Genomic DNA, 21,129 nt, shown 5'->3' on the forward strand with positions numbered 1-21,129 from the left:
AATTCACAATAGCGATTTCAGGTCTAATGCACAACATGACTTAAACCCATAGGAAAAATACAGGAAAGTCTATCCCACAAGTTTTGTAATGGTAGGAATTTGTTATTTTTGGAAAATTATAGATATTGTGTATAATTAGGCCAGCTGAGATGAAAACAGGCGAAGAAATCTTGAAATATAGATGTACTGTGAAATGAGGCACAAGGAAATATCTTGGCTCAATCCTGATTTACAATATATTAAAGATTTGAATTTCTGAAAAAAATAGTGAAAAATTCATTGATATGGCTTAAAATCATGTTGAAATAATAGGATTTGTCTTTTCATGGTACCTATATGATACAGCCCCATCCTAATATTCTTTATCTATGTAGGCTAAAAACTGTTTCTCTGATGCTCAATCCTGATGAAATGTACCTAAGTATGGTAAAAATATAATAGGCTACTTTAGAAATGAACTTGGACTAAACATTTGCATATTAAGGGGATCAGCAATATTAAAATAAAATTTTAGGCCCTATTTTCCAAAGTTTAGATAAGTATAGGCATAGACCTTCCATCAGTCACAGATCCAGAGCCTTGATTGGGGAGAGGCAGTTTTGTTAAGAGGGAAAAGTGAGACATCATATCCTTCCATCAAGAATTTCATTCAAAATAGGTATGCTAAGGCTGGGTTCACTATTGATATAATATAATGCAAGGGGAAGTTAAAACAAGTGTTGTAGCCTAATGGGCTTAGATGTTGTAAATTTCTGTAAATGATGGGATTCCAGTTAAAAGTCTATCATGTGTGAAAAAGGCTATGGTATAATTATATAAACAGTTAAGTACATACATGTTAATAATATGATTCTTCCTTTATAATATGCAAGATAATCTTAGCTAACATATTTTCCAGCTGGAATCAGATCTTAATGTATTTAGAAGGACCTCATAACTCAGATCTCTTATTTTAAATCTCAATCAGATCTAGTTTCATTGGGGGGGGGGACTGGAAATCTTGGATAACACTTAAAGCAGAGACATCAGGAGGAAACTTGGTGAGAAGAATAAGCACAAGTCCAAGATACATGACTGAACCAGATCTGTCCTCTTTGGTGGAGTTGGGGGGGGGGAGTAATTTAGAAAAATTAGAAAAAACTGAGGTATTAGTGACTTAAGAATGGGTGATCAGATCTTAATGAAATTTGATATTTCGACAGATATTGTGCTTTAGAACTCTCATCTTAAATCCTAACCAGATCCAGTGACATTTAGGGGAGAGGGAAACCAGACTTCTTTGAAAATGTGAAAATCAAATATCTTATGAATGGGTGATCAGGGTTGCCAAAGGGACACTTTCAGTGCTTTTTTGACACTTTTTCACTCTGGGTGACACCATGCCACTATTGGGTGAAAAAAGGCAACTTTTTGAAAAAAAGGACACTTCTAGCATTGTTTTAAATTGATACCATATGTATTTATTTTCAATTTTTTCTTAACTGCAACTGCTTTTAATTTGTGCTTTGTGCTTTTCAGGTTTGTTTTCATCTTAGGGATTTTTTTTATTGTATTTGCACTACTTTCCTTTTGAAAAGCTCAAAAATTCAAACATGGTAAAGCATGTGACTTGCTCTAGAGAGTTTAGAAAAAGTTGTTTTTGATTAAAAAAAAAAAACAAGCAAGCATATAACTTCTGGTAAGTAAAAGCTTAAGGTGTTTTATGACTTGTAGTATACAGGAGTATGCAGAGGTGCGGCCTGGATAGTAGTTAGTAGCAAACTATCTGATCCTGATCTGATTTGCTGCTGCTTAATTATTTTTTGGACAAGGGTGAACCTCAACAGGCTCTTCCCAAAGTCAACCTAATGGACACATGATAATCATGTTTTGCCTGTTTAGGGTGGGGAGGGGGGGACAAGGGACCCAATCCAAACATACAATAAAAAAAAACTATGCGTCTTTTTTGTGTGTTTTTAGGTCAAGTTCACAAAATTTTCAAGTATGCTTGAAAAGCATACTTGGACCTTTTTGGGTGGCCAGGGACTGCACTAGGGGGCCCCTAAGGTGGTTCCTCTAAATCATCCCCAGGACCCTAGAGCAATCCCAGGCATCCCTGGGACCACTCTAGGGCCCTTTTGAGTGCCCTGGGACTGCAGTAGGATCTCTCTAGAGTGGTCCTAGTTTCCCCTAAAGCAACCCCAGGGCCCTAGAGCCATCCCAGGCCCTGGGACTGCTTTAGGGAATTTTTGGGTGCCCTGGGACTGCTCAAGTGCTCCTAATGCAGTGTTAGGTGCCCCTAGCACTAGGACTAAGGGTACTAGGACTAGGAGGCCTCAAAGGCAGACCCACTCTAGGGCCCTTTGAATGCCCTGGGAATACAGTTGGGTCCCCCTAGAGTTGTCCTAATTTCCCCTAAAGCAACCCCATGGCCATAAAGCCATTCTAGGCACCCTGGGACCTTTTTAGGGAATTTTCGGGTGCCCTGGGACTGCTCTAGTGCCCTTATAGCAGTCCTAGATGCCCCTAGCACTAGGACTAGGACTGGTCCTGGGTTCCCCTGACACTAAAACTAGGAGGCTTCAAAGGCAGCCCTGCTCTAGGGCCCTCTGAGTGCCCTGGGACTGCAGTAGGGTCCCCCTAGAGTGTTCCTGGTTTCCCCTAAAGCAACCCCAGGGTCGTGAGGTTGTGAGAAAATCATTTAAAGCCTTTTTGTCAACTTTTAAAGTATGTTGGCTAATTTTCTAAGAGGACACTAAAAGTGTCCCTTTTCTGCTGAATTTGATACTTTATTCCCAAAAAGTTTTGGCAACACTGTGGGTGATTAGATCTTAATGAAACTTGACATATAGAAGAATCTAATGTCTCAGACGCTCCATTTTTAATTCAAATTGGATCCAGGGACATAGAGGGCTTGAGGGGGGAAACCAGAAATCTTGGAAAATGCTTAGAGTGGAGAGATCATGATGAAACTTGATGAGAAGAATAAGCACAAGTTATAGATACATGATTGACAAAATTGGAACAGATCTGTTCTCTTTTTGGAGGGGGGCTGGGGGCTGTTGATTTGGAAAAAAGTAGAAAAATTCAGGAATTTTTCACTTAAGAACAGGTGACCAGATCTTAAAGAAATTTGATATTTAGAAGAAATCCATGTCTCAGAGCTCTTATTTCAAATTATAACTAGATTTGTTTACATTGGGGGAAGTTTGAGGGGGAAACCAGAAATCTTGGAAATTGTTTATTAATGTTGTAGATATGTGATTGATGTAACTGGACTGGATCTGCTCTGTTAGGGGGAGTTTGGGGATGGGGTTCAGTGCTTTGGAAAGTTTGGTGCTTCTGGACATGCTAGGACAATAAAAATTGGTAGGCATGTCAGGGAGCTGCACAAATTGACTTGATACAGTTGTTTTCCCCAATTCAACCATCTGGGGGGCTGAAGGGAGAGGAAAAATTAGAAAAATGGGGGTATTTTTAACTTACAAGTGGTTGATTGGATCTTAATGAATTTTGACATTTAGAAGGATCTTGTGACTCAGAGCTCTTATTTTTAATCCTGACCAGCATTAACCCTCTGATTTTCCTTTTAAAGCAATCTATTGATTCTTAGAATTTTGCTAGAGCTCATACCATGTGAGCTCTTGGCCCTTCTGACTGCATCACAAGTGTCATATGAGCTCTTAGCTCTTGTTCAATCATATTTTTTAACATAATATGTCTATTGTTCAAATCTTGAAAATTGTTTATGAAACAAACACCCAAGAGCCATCTAGCTAATCTAATCTAACCTGCTACTACCTACAATTCACCACAGCACCAAGCCACCTGAGGTCAACAGAGCTACACATGCCCCTCCTCCATACTAATCTGTTCAAAGCCTCCCTTTTTACACCCTCCCAGTAAGTTCCCATTTCCTTTAATTGTTTTTGATGACATCCTCCACCCCAGAAAAGGACAATCTGCTTTCCATTTAGCCCTAGATGATTCGCCAAAAAGGATAATCTTCAGCAATCTGTCATCTTTCACCTGCACAATGTGCCCTAACCATCTCAGCCTATATTTCATTATAACCCTAGAAAGTGGGATTGAACCACATTTTTAATAAACATTTTCTAATCTTGGTTTGACAAAATTATCTTCCTATTCTTCCAAACTTCTTTTTAACTATGAAAACACACTGAGCCTTGGTTATTCTACTTTTAATGTCTTCACTGTTCCTGCTGTGTCTACTAATAATGCTACCAAGGTAAGTGAAACTGCCCACCTGATCAATCTTATTACCCAGTATAACCTTTTCATCTTCACTTATTCTTAGTCTTAGTGATTTAGTTTCCTTAACATTAATTTTTGAATGTATTCTAGCACCCTGAATTTGCAAAGTCTCTATAAGTTCATTCATTTTGCTCACATTTTCTTCTAGAATGCTTAAATCATTAACATGATCTAAGCCTATGAGAGTTTTTTCTCCCCATTTGATTCTGTGGTCTCTCATTGTCTTTCCTGTGCTCCTTAAGACAAAGTCCATCAAAATGGTCCATATAAAGAGGAATAGAATATAACCCTGCTTAATTCTTGATCTAATATAAAAACAGCTGCTAATCTCATTCCCTACCTTAACTGCTGCAGTATTATTCTCATACATAGCACTGATCACTTTAATGCATTTGTCTGGTATACCATATAAGGATAATACATATATTGAATATAATTGGAAAATAAGCTGATCAACCAAAACCAATTTGGCTTTTGACCAAGAAAGGGCACCATGTCTCACAACATAACTTAAAGATCAACCTTCTACAAACCCATCAAGCTAACAGAGGGCATCAAACAGGCAGGTCAACTGCCAGATGATGTTGAACAACTTTAAGTAAGTAAGTAAGTAATGCGCTTCAGAATCAAATGCCTACTTATAATCAATAAAACTGAGGACCAAAGGTATCTGACTGCTCAGGCTTTTCCGAGTTATTAACCTAAGAGTGAAAAATTGGGTCAACAGATCCTCTACCTTTTCTAAAATCTTGCTGTTCTTCTCCTAAAACTTTGTCCACAGCATCTCTCATTCTAAACAGTATCATATTGCTAAGTAATTTGCTACCTACAGAGACCAGAGCAATGCCTTAATAATTACCAAACTCACTCTTATCACCTTTCTTATACAGTGGTTAGTTCAGGTTTTCCTCTATTTTTTTCCTGCTACTCTATCTTGATTTAGCACATTCTCAAAATGTTCTGGCCATCAAAATGCCTGGCAATGTTCTAACTCTTTCCTTGTCACTAATTTTGGCCTGGTTCCTATCTTTAACTGGGACGTGTCCAGATTAACATCAAGCTGCATCTTCCAGATCCTTGGTAATTTTATCTATGGCCCCCACTTCACACCTCTTCATAGTTCACACCCTAGTTCATATTTTAATGCTTTCTCTCTATCATTCAGATAATTCTTCTACAAGCCCCATATCCTCTCTATTAAACATAAAGGTTTTCCCCTAATATTCCTAGCTGCAGTTGTAACTTTCTTCCCAAGATACCATCAGCAACTTCACAAATTATTTTTCTAAAATTATTCCAACCATCTTCCACATCTTCTAATTTTAGACTCAAGTTCAGTATTCAACTGTTCCTGGAAAGTTTCTCTCAGATTCTCACCATGGAGTCTACCAGCATCATAACTTCCCAGGAGGTAGCTACCCTTCCAAAATTTCAGCTTTAAATTAACCCTAGACACTACTAGATGGTGATCTTTACTTTTAACATCAATAACAGCATTCCTATGTACCCTAGGATCTTGTATTGATCCTGTCAGTCTTCGAATTACTATAACATAATCAATAAGGTTTTCTGTCTTACTATCACATGAATATGTTAACTCCTGTAAACTTATGGGCCATTTTATGACCAAACACTGTATCGGTTATAACTAGATTGTTATACCTACAAAATTGCAAAGTCTGTAGCAATTACTGTTTTCTTTTCCTATGCCAAATTTACCTAGACTAGGATACCATCCATCTCCATTTCAACCAATCTGTTTGAAACTTGCAACCCTTAATAGAGCTATCTTTTTATCTCAAAGGGGGTATCTGGAGTGATTTTAAGTATATTCCAAGCTTTTGTGAGGAAAGAGTTGGATAATGGGGAGGGTAATTATTTTTGATTGGGGAGATTTTTTGTCCTTTTTTGGAGCTCCTTGATAGGACCTCTTGAAATTTAGTGTCATTATTGTCCTTGATAGTGACATATGCCCCCACTTCCACCATTGTATTATTTAATGACCCATCATGTGAGCTTTGAGAAAGCTGACTTGATCAGGCAAGAGGTTGAATGCTTTCGTTAGTACTTGATATATATATATATATATATATATATATATATATATATATATATATATATATATATATATATATATATATATATATATATATATATATATATATATACATATATATATAACTACTACTACTGATCACTCACTGCAGCACCAAGTAGCCTGAGGCCAACACAGCTACGCACGCTCCTCCTCCAACCTAATCTATTCAAGGCCTCCCTCTTTATACCCTCCCAGGAAGTTCCCATTTCCTTTAAATCTTTATTTATGACATCTTTCTAATCAAATCAAGGACGACCTGCTTTCAGTTTAGCCCCAGACGGTTGGCAAAAAAGGACAATTTTTGGCAACCTGTCATCCTTCATCCAGAGAACGTAGCCTAGCCATTTCAATCTTTCTTTCATTATAGCCCTAGAAAGCAGGATAGAATGACGTTTTTCGTACAACCTACTGTTTGAAATACGGTCAGTCAGCCGAGTACCCAGAACAATCCATAGGTAATTTCTTTGGAAAAGATCTAGTAAATTTTTGTCTCCTTTTTGGAGCGCCCATGCTTTAGGGCCATATTTGACCACTATCATCACTGTAGCTTCCAATTTTCTAATCTTGGCTTGTAGACTTATCTTCCTATTCTTCCAAACTTTTTTTAACTGTAAAAAAAAACACCCTGAGCCTTAGCTATTCTACTTTTAACATCTTCACTGCTCCCACTATCTTTACTAATAATACTACTAAGTTAAATGAAGCTGCCAACCTGATCAATCTTTTTGTTACCCAACGTCCACTTTTCATCTTCACTTATTCCTAGCCTTAGTGACTTAGTGTTCTTAACATTAATTCTCAAGCCTATTCTAGCACCCTGAACTCGCAAAACTTCTTAAAATTCATTCATTTTCTTCACACTTTCATCTTATATGGTTAAGTCATCAGCATAATCTAAGTCCAGGAGCGTTTTTCCTCCCCATTTGATTCCGTGGTCTCCAATTGCCTTTCCTCGGCTATTTAAGATGAAGTCCATCAAAATAATCCATATAAAGGGGGATAGAACATAACCCTGCTTAACTCCTGATTTAATACAAAACCAGTTGCTAACCTCATTTCCTACCTTAACCACAGCAGTATTATTCTTGTTTATAGCACAAATCATTTTAATGTATTTTTCTGGTATATCGTATAAGGATAAAACCTTTGCTAACGCTCTTCTATCAACAGAATTGAAAGCTTGCTCATAATCGATAAAACTGAGGACCAAAGGTATTTGACAATGAAGGGACTTCTCAATTATTAACCTAAGAGTGAAAACGTGGTCGACACATCCTCTACCTTTTCTAAAACTGCACTGTTATTCCCTTAAAACTTCGTCTACAGCATCTCTCAGTCTAAAAAGTATAAAATTACTAAGTAATTTGCTACCTGCAGAGACCAGACTAATGCCTTGATAATTACGACACTCACTCTTGTCACCTTTCTTATACAGTGGTTTGATTAAATACTTCCCCTTTCTCAAAAATCATATTCATAATCTTCAGCAACTTATTTCTAACCTCAGAGCCACCATATATAAAAACTGATTTATCACACTATTAGTACCTGGAGCCTTATTATTTTTTAATCCTTTTAGTACTGTTGCTAACTCTTCCTCATAAAAAAAAAATCTTTCTTCACATCCAAAGTATCACAAACTTTTTCATTTTCATCTATATCTTTTCCTGCAACTGTATCTTGGTTTAGCAAATTCACAAAATGTTCTGCCCATCTTTCTTTAGCTTTTTCCTTATCACTAATTGTGGCCCCATTCCTATCCTTAACTGGGACTAGTCCAGATTGACCACTCCCTTTCAATTTATTAACATGCCAATGTAATATTTTACTATTATGCCGTCTAACTCCAATTTTATCCATGGCCTCCACTTCACATCTCCTTAGTTCACATTTTAATGCTTTCTCCGCTTTTTTGACATTCCTTTGTTTTCATACGATCTATCACTCAGATAATTCTTGTACAAACCCCCTCTACTTTCTAATAAACATAAAGCTTTGTCACTAATATTCCTAGCTGCAGTCTTTGCACTCTTACCTAAGACACCATCAGCAACTTCACAAATTGTTTTTCTAAAATTATTCCAACCATCTTCAAATTTTACACTCAAGTTTAGTATTCAACTGTTCCTGGAAAGTTTCTCTCAGATTCTCATCATGGAGTCTACCAACATCATAACTTCCCTTCCAAAATTTCAGCTTTAAATTAACACTAGACACTAGTAGATAGTGATCTTTACTTTCAACATCAATAACAGCACTCATATATACCCTACGATCTTGTATTGATCCTGCCAGTTTTCAGTTTTCTATTACATAATCAACAAGGTTTGCTGTCTTACCATCATATGAATACCATGTTAACTTACAGGCCATTTTATGACCAAACACTGTATTGAATATCACTATATTGTTGTACCTACAAAATTGCAAAATTTTGTAGCCATTAGTGTTTTCTTTTTCTACACTAAATTCACATTGGCTAGGATACCCTCTATCCCTACCCACTACATCTATCTACTTACCTGGGCATTGAAATCTCCTAGTAAAAACATCATATTTGTACTTTGTACCCTGTCTATTTGTTTCTATAACTATGAGTAAAATTCATCTGAATCACTGGTATCTCTGTCAGTTGGTTCTACTGGGGCATATGCTACTATAACTGACACCCTGAACTTTTTAGTCATAAAATGAGCAATAAGTATTCTATTACTAATGTCTTCCCAGCCTAAACAAGACTTAGCAGCTTCCTCATTCATCATGAGCCCTACTACCTGTTTATGTATCCCACCCCTCCTGCCTGAGTAAATAAATGCTATATAACCTAATTTTGTGCTTCCTACCTCTGAGATATGAGTTTCTGAAACTCAAGTCCAGTTTAAATCATCTGAATTTGTCAGGCAAAATGTAGATGTAATGTTGTTTTTAAATTATTGAAATTATTTTGTCCTTGGGAAAAGCAATGATCCAGGATACCAGTGCAGGACAGGGATCACATATCTTCACAATTCTACACCAAAGCGTTTATGCTGGCTTAGAACTGGACAACAAGAAGTCCCTGGGACTTCTAACCTAGCCTAATTTATCAACATTTGTACAACAGCAAATGGAGTGATGATAAAGGTCCTCCTGCTGGAAAATACGTTAACTATGACTATTTGCATATTATGTAGTAAGAATTGTTTTCTTAACACGTGTCCTTATGTAGTGGGCTGCTCATACATTTACACCCTGCCTATTTTGATCCTATTTGCCTTGTTTTTTAAATTTTTGAAAACTTTACTAACCTCAATATTTTATGACTGTAAAATGCATTAAAATAACGGCTATAGCTTGGTGTAATAGTCATAAAACATTAATTAAATAAATAGTGATTGGGAGATGCCCAATGGATATTCTTAAAACAAATTATATTCTGTAGAATATAAAAATAACATCTGACTATACTTAGTATCAAAAATAAGATATCCAACTAGACAAATAATACTGTTTCTAAGAATCTTAGACATATCCTTCCTTGCTGAATATCGATTACATATGTTGCATATTAAATATTTGCCTAGTCAAACAGTTCGTGGTAACCAACTGTAGTAAGGAGCGACCCGGCTCAATAGTAACCAAAACTCTAAAAAAATGGAATTTTGATACCAATAGCTACATCAAAAGAATCGCATTTTAATGCTGGTTTTAAATATATAAGTTTCATCAAGTTTAGTCTTACCCATCAAAAGTTACGAGCCTGAGAAAATTTGCGTTATTTTAGAAAATAGGGGGAAACACCCCCTAAAAGTCATGGAATCTTAACGAAAATCACACCATCAGATTCAGCGTATCAGAGAACCCTACTGTAGAAGTTTTGAGCTCCTATCTACAAAAATATGGAATTTTGCATTTTTTGCCACAAGGCAGATCACGGATGCGTGTTTATTTGTTTTTTTTTTCCCAGGGGTGATCGTATCGACCCAGTTGTCCTAGAGTGTTGCAAGAGGGCTCATTCTAACGGAAATGAAAAGTTCTAGTGCCCTCTTTAAGTGACCAAAAAAATTGGTGGGCACCTAGGCCCCCTCCCACGCTAATTATTTTCCCAAAGTCGACGGATCAAAATTCTGAGATAGCCATTTTATTCAGTGTAGTCGAAAAACCTTATAACTATGTCTTTGGGGACGAATTACTCCCCCACAGTCCTCGTGGGAGGGGCAACAAGTTACAAACTTTGACCTGTGCTTACATATAGTAATGGTTATTGGGAAGTATACAGGCGTTTTCAGGAGGATTTTTTTGGTTGGGGGAGGGGTTGAGAAGAGAGGGATATGCTGGGGGAACTTTCCATCGAGAATTTGTCATGGGAGAAGAAAATTTCCATGAAGGGAGAGCAGGATTTACTAGCATTATTAAAAAAAAAAAAAAACAATTAAAAAATAAATGTGAAAAAGCTTTTTCAGCTGGAAGTAAGCAGCAGCATTAAAACTTAAAACAAACAGAAATTATTACCCATATGAGGGGCTCACCTCCTTCTAATACCTCGCTCTTTACGCTAAAGTATTTTTAGTAATTTCAACTATTTATTCTACGGCTTTTGTGATTCAGGGGTCATTCTTAATGAATTGGGATAAAATTTAAGCTTTAGTGTAAAGAGCGAGTTACTGACGATGGGGCGAATCCCCTCATATATGTAATAAAAACATGAGAATACAAAAGTTCTTTACGTAAGCTAATTTATAAGTTACGTAAATCTTTTACCAATAAAAATATTCGTAAAAAATTAAAAGTTCTAGTTGCTTTTTTAATTAACCAAAAAATCGGAGGGCAACTAGGCTTCGTCCCCCGCTCTTTTTTTCTCAAAATCATTCGATCAAAATTACGAGAAAGCTATTTAGCAAAAAAAAAATATGCAAATTTCGTTTTGATTATTCCTCTGCGGAGAGCCAAAATCAAAACATGCATTGATTCAAAAACGTTCAGAAATTAAATAAAAAAAAAAACAAGTTTTTTTAACTGGAAGTAAGGAGCGACATTAAAACTTAAAACGCACAGAAATTACTTCGTATATGAAAGAGGCTGCTACCTCATCAACGCCCCGCTCTTTACGCTAAAATTTTTTACTGTTTTAAAAAGAAGAATTGAGAGAAAGAGTCAAACTTTAGCGTAAAGAACGGGGCGTTGATGAGGTAGCAGCCTCTTTCATATACGAAGTAATTTCTGTGCGTTTTAAGTTTTAATGTCGCTCCTTACTTCCAGCTAAAAAAACTTGTTTTTTTTATTTAATTCAATAAGGATTGAACTTAGTTCATAACCTGAATATCTAACTAGGTGGATAATAGCATATCTTAGACTTTCTTATATATATATATATATATATATATATATATATATATATATATATATATATATATGTATATATATATATATATATATATATATATATATATATATATATATATATATATATATATATATATATATATATATATATATATATATATATATATATATATATATATATTTAGACAGATAAGTAAATTTTCGAAGTAATTTGATACTAGTATCCAGAGACAATACTTTGTCCCAGCTTTTCTTATATTATTTAACCATGCAGGTGAATAAATTCTCTAAGTAGTGTGGCAGTAATATCCAACTAGCTAGACAATTATTTCCCTTAGGCACAGCATGAACATCTAACTAGGTGGAAAATACTTTGTCCTAGCCTTTTTTGTATTATACAACTAGGCAGATAAGGCAGAATTTTCTTAGGCAATGTATGAAGATCTAACTAGGTGGATAATGCTTTATCTTAGCCCCTCTGTTATATATCTAACTAGGCAAATAAGTAAATTTTCTAAGCAATTTATTTTTAATATACAACTAGTCAAATAATTATTCCACTTAGGTATTATATGAACATCTACCCAGGTGGATAATACTTTGCCCTAACTTGTTTTTATGGCACTTGGTAAATACCAAGTACCATATAGCAATTGCAAATTCTGTGGTTCTGTTGGTCCTGGTTTTGATACTTTAGGCATTCCCAGATAATCTAAAACGATGAAATTTGGCAGACGTATCAGGGACCAGACCAGATTAAATTAGAAATAGTCGTTTCCCCGATTCGACTATCTGGGGGGGGGGGGGGTGTTGGATGGTTAATATAGAAAAATTAGAAAAAATGAGGTATTTATAACTTACGAACGGATGATTGGATCATAATGAAATTTGATATTTAGAAGGATATCATGTCTTAGAGCTCTTTATTTTAAATTCTGACCAGATCCAGTGTCATTGGGGGGAGTTGGGGGGGGGGGGGCAGAAATCTTGGGAAACGCTTAGAGTGGAGAGATTGGGATGAAACTTTGGTGGGAAAAATAAGCACAAGTCCTAGATACTTAATTGACACAACCAGAACGGATTTGCTCTCTTTTGGGGAGTTGGGGGGAGGGTTAATTCTGAAAAATTAGAAAAAAATGAGGTATTTTTAACTTACAAAGGAGTGATTGGATCTTAATTAAATTTCATACTTAGAAGGAACTCCTAACTCAGATCTTCTATTTTAAATTCCGACCGGATCCAGAGTCATTGGGGGTGTTGGGGGAGGGGACTGGAAATCTTGGAAAACGCACAGAGTTGAGAGATCAGGATGAAACTTGGTAGGAAGTATAAGCAAAAGCCCTAGATAAGTGATTGACATAACTGGACAGAATCCGCTCTCTTTGGGGGAGTTGGATGGGGTGTTAATTCGAAAAAATTAGAAAAACCGAGGTATTTTTAACTTGAGAATAGGTGACCATTCATGAGGTATTTTTAGATTTGATATTTAGAAGGAACTCATGTCTCAGAGCTTCTAATTTATTCCCGACCAGATCTGGTGACATTGGGGGGGGGGGTTGGAGGGGGAAACCGAAAATCTTGGAAAACGCTTAAAGTGGATAGATTGGGATGAAACATGGTCTGTAGAATAAACAAATGTCATAGATACATGATTGACATAACCGGACCGGATCCACTCTCTTTGAAGGAGTTAGGGAGGGAGGTCCATTGCTTTGGCGAGTTTGGTGCTTCTGGACGTGTTAGGACAATGAAAATTATCCCACCTGCTCTTGGATAATTTTGAAAAAAAACTCCTTTTCTACACCTGCCTTGAGGTTCTCCTGGGGAATATCATCATTAACAGCATAACTGTCCATTTTTCTTGTTTAGGTCCCATTCTCATCCTCCGTCCCCCTGTTGGAAAAGTGAAAAAGATCATAGTGTTTGTATTGGGAGAATCATCAAACAAAACTAGTCTAAAAACTGTACTTTTTTAGAAAATGGGATCCCTATCCCTCATGTAAAATATTCTTGCTCACACTCAAGGCTCAGTTATATCTCATACTTTTAGGTGCAATGATTAATTGTCTGTATTCTAGGGAGAAAGAAAGGGAGTCAATAAGTATTATCCACCAGATTGGACTCCTGACCAAGGAGGAATCAACAAATATCATGGAACACATGCACTCAGGGAGAGAGCCAGGAAACTACACATGGGTATTCTCATCATTCGATTTGAGATGCCCTATAATATCTGGTGTGAAGGATGCAAGAATCACATTGGAATGGGTGTCAGGTATGTTTTCAAACATAAATCCTATGGCATTTAGCATGTTTATCCTTCCTTTGCTTGGTCTCCCTCCTCCCATCTCCCCCTATCTCTTTCCTCTCTCCCCTCTCTATCCCCTCTTCTCTCCCCCTTTCTCTCTTTCTCTCCAAATTTTATGCTTTAATTCGTCTCTTCAAATATTCTGCTTCCAAGATTTTTATGTAGAAACAGAAAACTATATATCGAATTGTAAAACGTTTGGAACACCATGTAGCCTATAGCACCATTGAGGATACTTATTAGTTTTTAGCACATTAGTTTTAGCACATTATTTAGTTTTAGCACATTAGTTTTTATAGAAGGTTCCTATGACCGTTAGTTTATAAAAAAAATTCCAACTGTTGGAGAATTCCTTAGCTACACTATTAATCTTAAGGGAAAAACGGAAGAACTTTAGAAGAGTATCTTGGGTTGCTCTGTCGTGGACAGAGAGGGGATAGAGACAATGATTGACCTCAATTCTGAACTGCTTTGTTTTCTGGAATGATGGGGAAGAGGTCACAAGAAAATATTTAAAGAGAATCAGAGCTTCATGGGTGGGAATAAATAGTAAAAGTGTTTGAAAGTCGGGGTGGACGAGAGCGTTTTGCAGCCATGTTGGCCTCAGGCGTCTTGGCGCTGTGATGAGTTGTTAGTAACAGTTGTCCCGTGATTGTTTTTCCGATCTTTTCAATAATGAATTTGAGTGAAATGAAATTTTACAATTTTAGGTACAATGCTGAAAAGAAGAAAATAGGAATGTATTATTCAACCCCTGTGTATCAGTTTCGGATGAAGTGTCATTTGTGTGATAACTACTTTGAAATCAAAACGGATCCCGCTGTAAGTAGCCCACTGATCACTTTTTACTCCTATAAAGGGCACTAGAAATTTCTATTTCCAATCGAATGAGCCCCCTTCTCCCATATGAAGTGCCTATGGGAAATATAAATAACAAAACTAGTAGCCCACTGATCACTTTTTACTCCTTAAAAGGGCACTAGAACTTTCTATTTCCAATCGAATGAGCCCCCTTCTCCTATATGAAGTGCCTATGGGAAAAAATAAATAACGAAACTAGTAGCCCACAGATCACTTTTTACTACTAAAAAGGGCACTAGAACTTTCTATTTCCAATCGAATGAGCCCCCTTCTCCTATTGAAGTGCCTATGGGAAAAGATAAATAACAAAATCCAGCAGAAAATTGGAATGTATTATTCAACCCCTGTCCGGACGAAGTGTCATTTGTGTGATAACTACTTTGAAATCAAAACGGATCCCGCTGTAAGCAATACCTATGCAAGTTATTCAGAAGTCAGTCTGACCAACTCTGCTTTTCACATTTTATCTTTTAAGTACTTGATTGACTTTTAACCTTGTCCATTCAGCAGAATGTTCTCTGAAAATATATTAATGCTAAAAAGTGAGGAAAAACGTTTCTGCTATTAAAACTGAAAAACAGTGTGTCTTTGAAAACAGTGTAACTAGGTTAACTTTAAATTTACTTAAGAGCCTGTTTTTGGCTCATTCTTGAGCGCACGAGCAAAGCCATAAGATTTTTATTATTTGTTGGATACTTAGAGGATGTTGACGGAATACTCCCCCCCCCCCCAAAAAAAAAAAAACCTGACAAGAATAAAAATCAGAAAGGTAGCTTGTTTGGGAATCTACAACACTCCTTTTGAAGGATATAACATTGGGTCACCTAATATTTTCTCATCAGTTTTGGATTTACCCCTTGTGTTTGTTTTATGGACTTGGTCCAGCTTATATCTGAAGGGTTAATATAGTTATAATCTTCTTCTTTTTTTGACAAGAATAAAAATCAGAAAGGTAGCTTGTTTGGGAATCTGGAACACTCCTTTTGAAGGATATAACATTGGGTCACCTAATATTTTCTCATCAGTTTTGGATTTACCCCTTGTGTTTGTTTCATGGACCTGGTCCAGCTTATATCTGAAGGATTAATATAGTTATAATCTTCTTTTTTTTTTGACACGAATAAAAATCAGAAAGGTAGCTTGTTTGGGAATCTGGAACACTCCTTTTGAAGGATATAACATTGGGTCACCTAATATTTTCTCATCAGTTTTGGATTTACCCCTTGTGTTTGTATTATGGACTTGGTCCAGTTTATATCTGAAGGGTTAATATAGTTATAATCTTCTTCTTTTTTTGACAAGAATAAAAATCAGAAAGGTAGCTTGTTTGGGAATCTGAACACTCCTTTTGAAGGATATAACATTGGGTCACCTAATATTTTCTCATCAGTTTTGGATTTACCCCTTGTGTTTGTTTCATGGACCTGGTCCAGCTTATATCTGAAGGATTAATATAGTTATAATCTTCTTCTTTTTTTTGACAAGAATAAAAATCAGAAAGGTAGCTTGTTTGGGAATCTGGAACACTCCTTTTGAAGGATATAACATTGGGTCACCTAATATTTTCTCATCAGTTTTGGATTTACCCCTTGTGTTTGTTTCATTGACCTGGTCCAGCTTATATCTGAATGATTAATATAGTTATAATCTTCTTCTTTTTTTTGATACGAATAAAAATCAGAAAGGTAGCTTGTTTGGGAATCTGGAACACTCCTTTTGAAGGATATAACATTGGGCCACCTAATATTTTCTCATCAGTTTTGGATTTACCCCTTGTGTTTGTTTCATGGACCTGGTCCAGCTTATATCTGAAGGGTTAATATAGTTATAATCTTCTTCTTTTTTTTGACAAGAATAAAAATCAGAAAGGTAGCTTGTTTGGGAATCTGGAACACTCCTTTTGAAGGATATAACATTGGGCCACCTAATATTTTCTCATCAGTTTTGGATTTACCCCTTGTGTTTGTATTATGGACTTGGTCCAGCTTATATCTGAAGGGTTAATATAGTTATAATTTTCTTCTTTTTTTGACAAGAATAAAAATCAGAAAGGTTTGGATTTACCCCTTGTGTTTGTTTTATGGACTTGGTCCAGCTTATATCTGAATGGTTAATATAGTTATAATCTTTTTTTTTTTGACACGAATAAAAATCAGAAAGGTAGCTTGTTTGGGAATCTGGAACACTCCTTTTGAAGGATATAACATTGGGTCACCTAATATTTTCTCATCAGTTTTGGATTTACCCCTTGTGTTTGTTTTATGGACTTGGTCCAGCTTATATCTGAATGGTTAATATAGTTATAATCTTCTTCTTTTTTTTTTTTTTTGACACGAATAAAAATCAGAAAGGTAGCTTGTTTGGGAATCTGGAACACTCCTTTTGAAGGATATAACATTGGGTCACCTAATATTTTCTCATCAGTTTTGGATTTACCCCTTGTGTTTGTATTATGGACTTGGTCCTGCTTATATCTGAAGGGTTAATATAGTTATAATTTTCTTCTTTTTTTGACAAGAATAAAAATCAGAAAGGTAGCTTTATTGGGAATCTGGAACACTCCTTTTGAAGGATATAACATTGGGTCACCTAATATTTTCTCATCAGTTTTGGATTTACCCCTTGTGTTTGTTTTATGGACTTGGTCCAGCTTATATCTGAATGGTTAATATAGTTATTATCTTCTTCTTTTTTTTTGACACGAATAAAAATCAGAAAGGTAGCTTGTTTGGGAATCTGGAACACTCCTTTTGAAGGATATAACATTGGGTCACCTAATATTTTCTCATCAGTTTTGGATTTACCCCTTGTGTTTATTTTATGGACTTGGACCAGCTTATATCTGAAGGGTTAATATAGTTATAATTTTCTTCTTTTTTTGACAAGAATAAAAATCAGAAAGGTAGCTTGTTTGGGAATCTGGAACACTCCTTTTGAAGGATATAACATTGGGTCACCTAATATTTTCTCATCAGTTTTGGATTTACCCCTTCTGTTTGTTTTATGGACTTGGTCCAGCTTATATCTGAATGGTTAATATAGTTATAATCTTCTTCTTTTCTTTTGAGACACGAATAAAAATCAGGAAGGTAGCTTGTTTGGGAATCTGGAACACTCCTTTTGAAGGATATAACATTGGGTCACCTAATATTTTCTCGTCAGTTTTGGATTTACCCCTTGTGTTTGTATTATGGACTTGGTCCAGTTTATATCTGAAGGGTTAATATAGTTATAATCTTCTTCTTTTTTTGACAAGAATAAAAATCAGAAAGGTAGCTTGTTTGGGAATCTGGAACACTCCTTTTGAAGGATATAACATTGGGTCACCTAATATTTTCTCATCAGTTTTGGATTTACCCCTTGTGTTTGTTTCATGGACCTGGTCCAGCTTATATCTGAAGGGTTAATATAGTTATAATCTTCTTCTTTTTTTTGACAAGAATAAAAATCAGAAAGGTAGCTTGTTTGGGAATCTGGAACACTCCTTTTGAAGGATATAACATTGGGTCACCTAATATTTTCTCATCAGTTTTGGATTTACCCCTTGTGTTTGTTTCATGGACCTGGTCCAGCTTATATCTGAATGGTTAATATAGTTATAATCTTCTTCTTTTTTTTGACACGAATAAAAATCAGAAAGGTAGCTTGTTTGGGAATCTGGAACACTCCTTTTGAAGGATATAACATTGAGCCACCTAATATTTTCTCATCAGTTTTGGATTTACCCCTTGTGTTTGTTTCATGGACCTGGTCCAGCTTATATCTGAAGGGTTAATATAGTTATAATCTTCTTCTTTTTTTTGACAAGAATAAAAATCAGAAAGGTAGCTTGTTTGGGAATCTGGAACACTCCTTTTGAAGGATATAACATTGGGCCACCTAATATTTTCTCATCAGTTTTGGATTTACCCCTTGTGTTTGTATTATGGACTTGGTCCAGCTTATATCTGAAGGGTTAATATAGTTATAATTTTCTTCTTTTTTTGACAAGAATAAAAATCAGAAAGGTTTGGATTTACCCCTTGTGTTTGTTTTATGGACTTGGTCCAGCTTATATCTGAATGGTTAATATAGTTATAATCTTTTTTTTTTGACACGAATAAAAATCAGAAAGGTAGCTTGTTTGGGAATCTGGAACACTCCTTTTGAAGGATATAACTTTGGGTCACCTAATATTTTCTCATCAGTTTTGGATTTACCCCTTGTGTTTGTTTTATGGACTTGGTCCAGCTTATATCTGAATGGTTAATATAGTTATAATCTTCTTCTTTTTTTTTTTTTTTTTTTGACACGAATAAAAATCAGAAAGGTAGCTTGTTTGGGAATCTGGAACACTCCTTTTGAAGGATATAACATTGGGTCACCTAATATTTTCTCATCAGTTTTGGATTTACCCCTTGTGTTTGTATTATGGACTTGGTCCTGTTTATATCTGAAGGGTTAATATAGTTATAATTTTCTTCTTTTTTTTTTTGACACGAATAAAAATCAGAAAGGTAGCTTGTTTGGGAATCTGGAACACTCCTTTTGAAGGATATAACATTGGGTCACCTAATATTTTCTCATCAGTTTTGGATTTACCCCTTGTGTTTATTTTATGGACTTGGACCAGCTTATATCTGAAGGGTTAATATAGTTATAATTTTCTTCTTTTTTTGACAAGAATAAAAATCAGAAATGTAGCTTGTTTGGGAATCTGGAACACTCCTTTTGAAGGATATAACATTGGGTCACCTAATATTTTCTCATCAGTTTTGGATTTACCCCTTCTGTTTGTTTTATGGACTTGGTCCAGCTTATATCTGAATGGTTAATATAGTTATAATCTTCTTCTTTTCTTTTGAGACACGAATAAAAATCAGGAAGGTAGCTTGTTTGGGAATCTGGAACACTCCTTTTGAAGGATATAACATTGGGTCACCTAATATTTTCTCGTCAGTTTTGGATTTACCCCTTGTGTTTGTATTATGGAATTGGTCCAGTTTATATCTGAATGGTTAATATAGTTATAATCTTCTTCTTTTTTGTTTTGACAAGAATAAAAATTAGAAAGATAGCTTGTTTGGGAATCTAGAACACTTCTTTTGAAGGATATAACATTGGGTCACCTAATATTTTCTCATCAGTTTTGGATTTACCCCTTGTGTTTGTTTTATGGACTTGGTCCAGCTTATATCTGAATGGTTAATATAGTTTTAATCTTCTTCTTCTTTTTTTTTTGACACGAATAAAAATCAGAAAGGTAGCTTGTTTGGGAATCTGGAACACTCCTTTTGAAGGATATAACATTGGGTCACTTAGTATTTTCTCATCAGTTTTGGATTTACCCCTTGTGTTTGTTTTATGGACTTGGTCCAGCTTATATCTGAATGGTTAATATAGTTATAATCTTCTTCTTTTTTTTTTGACACGAATAAAAATCAGAAAGGTAGCTTGTTTGGGAATCTGGAACGCTCCTTTTGAAGGATATAACATTGGGTCACCTAATATTTTCTCATCAGTTTTGGATTTACCCCTTGTGTTTGTATTATGGACTTGGTCCAGTTTATATCTGAATGGTAAATATAGTTATAATCTTCTTCTTTTTTGTTTTGACAAGAATAAAAATCAGGAAGGTAGCTTGTTTGGGAATCTAGAACACTTCTTTTGAAGGATATAACATTGGGTCACCTAATATTTTCTCATCAGTTTTGGATTTACCCCTTGTGTTTGTATTATGGACTTAGTCCAGTTTATATCTGAATGGTTAATATAGTTATAATCTTCTGTTTTTTTTTTTTGTTTTGACAAGAATAAAAATTAGAAAGATAGCTTGTTTGGGAATCTAGAACACTTCTTTTGAAGGATATAACATTGGGTCACCTAATATTTTCTCATCAGTTTTGGATTTACCCCTTGTGTTTGTATTATGGACTTGGTCCAGTTTATATCTGAATGGTTAATATAGTTATAATCTTCTGTTTTTTTTTTGTTTTTTTTGACAAGAATAAAAATTAGAAAGATAGCTTGTTTGGGAATCTAGAACACTTCTTTTGAAGGATATAACATTGGGTCACCTAATATTTTCTCATCAGTTTTGGATTTACCCCTTGTGTTTGTTTTATGGACTTGGTCCAGCTTATATCTGAATGGTTAATATTGTTATAATCTTCTTCTTCTTTTTTTTTTGACACGAATAAAAATCAGAAAGGTAGCTTGTTTGGGAATCTGGAACACTCCTTTTGAAGGAAATAACATTAGGTCACCTAGTATTTTCTCATCAGTTTTGGATTTACCCCTTGTGTTT

At 35.4% G+C, this 21,129-nt stretch overlaps 1 protein-coding gene across 1 annotated transcript in view; it reads left to right on the top strand.

The window, feature by feature from the left end:
* Nucleotides 1-11: 11 nt before the first annotated feature.
* Nucleotides 12-21,129, top strand: part of LOC136034398 (coiled-coil domain-containing protein 130 homolog) — a 43,036-nt gene continuing 21,918 nt past the window's right edge. The window contains exons 1-3 of the mRNA XM_065715551.1: nucleotides 12-91; nucleotides 13,753-13,949; nucleotides 14,693-14,804. Of these exons, the coding sequence (XP_065571623.1) occupies nucleotides 89-91; nucleotides 13,753-13,949; nucleotides 14,693-14,804 (312 nt within the window). The 5' untranslated portion in view covers nucleotides 12-88. The remainder of the gene's footprint in view (nucleotides 92-13,752; nucleotides 13,950-14,692; nucleotides 14,805-21,129) is intronic.

Source organism: Artemia franciscana, chromosome 13, assembly GCF_032884065.1.
Source record: "Artemia franciscana chromosome 13, ASM3288406v1, whole genome shotgun sequence".
Taxonomy (NCBI): Eukaryota; Metazoa; Arthropoda; class Branchiopoda; order Anostraca; family Artemiidae; genus Artemia; species Artemia franciscana.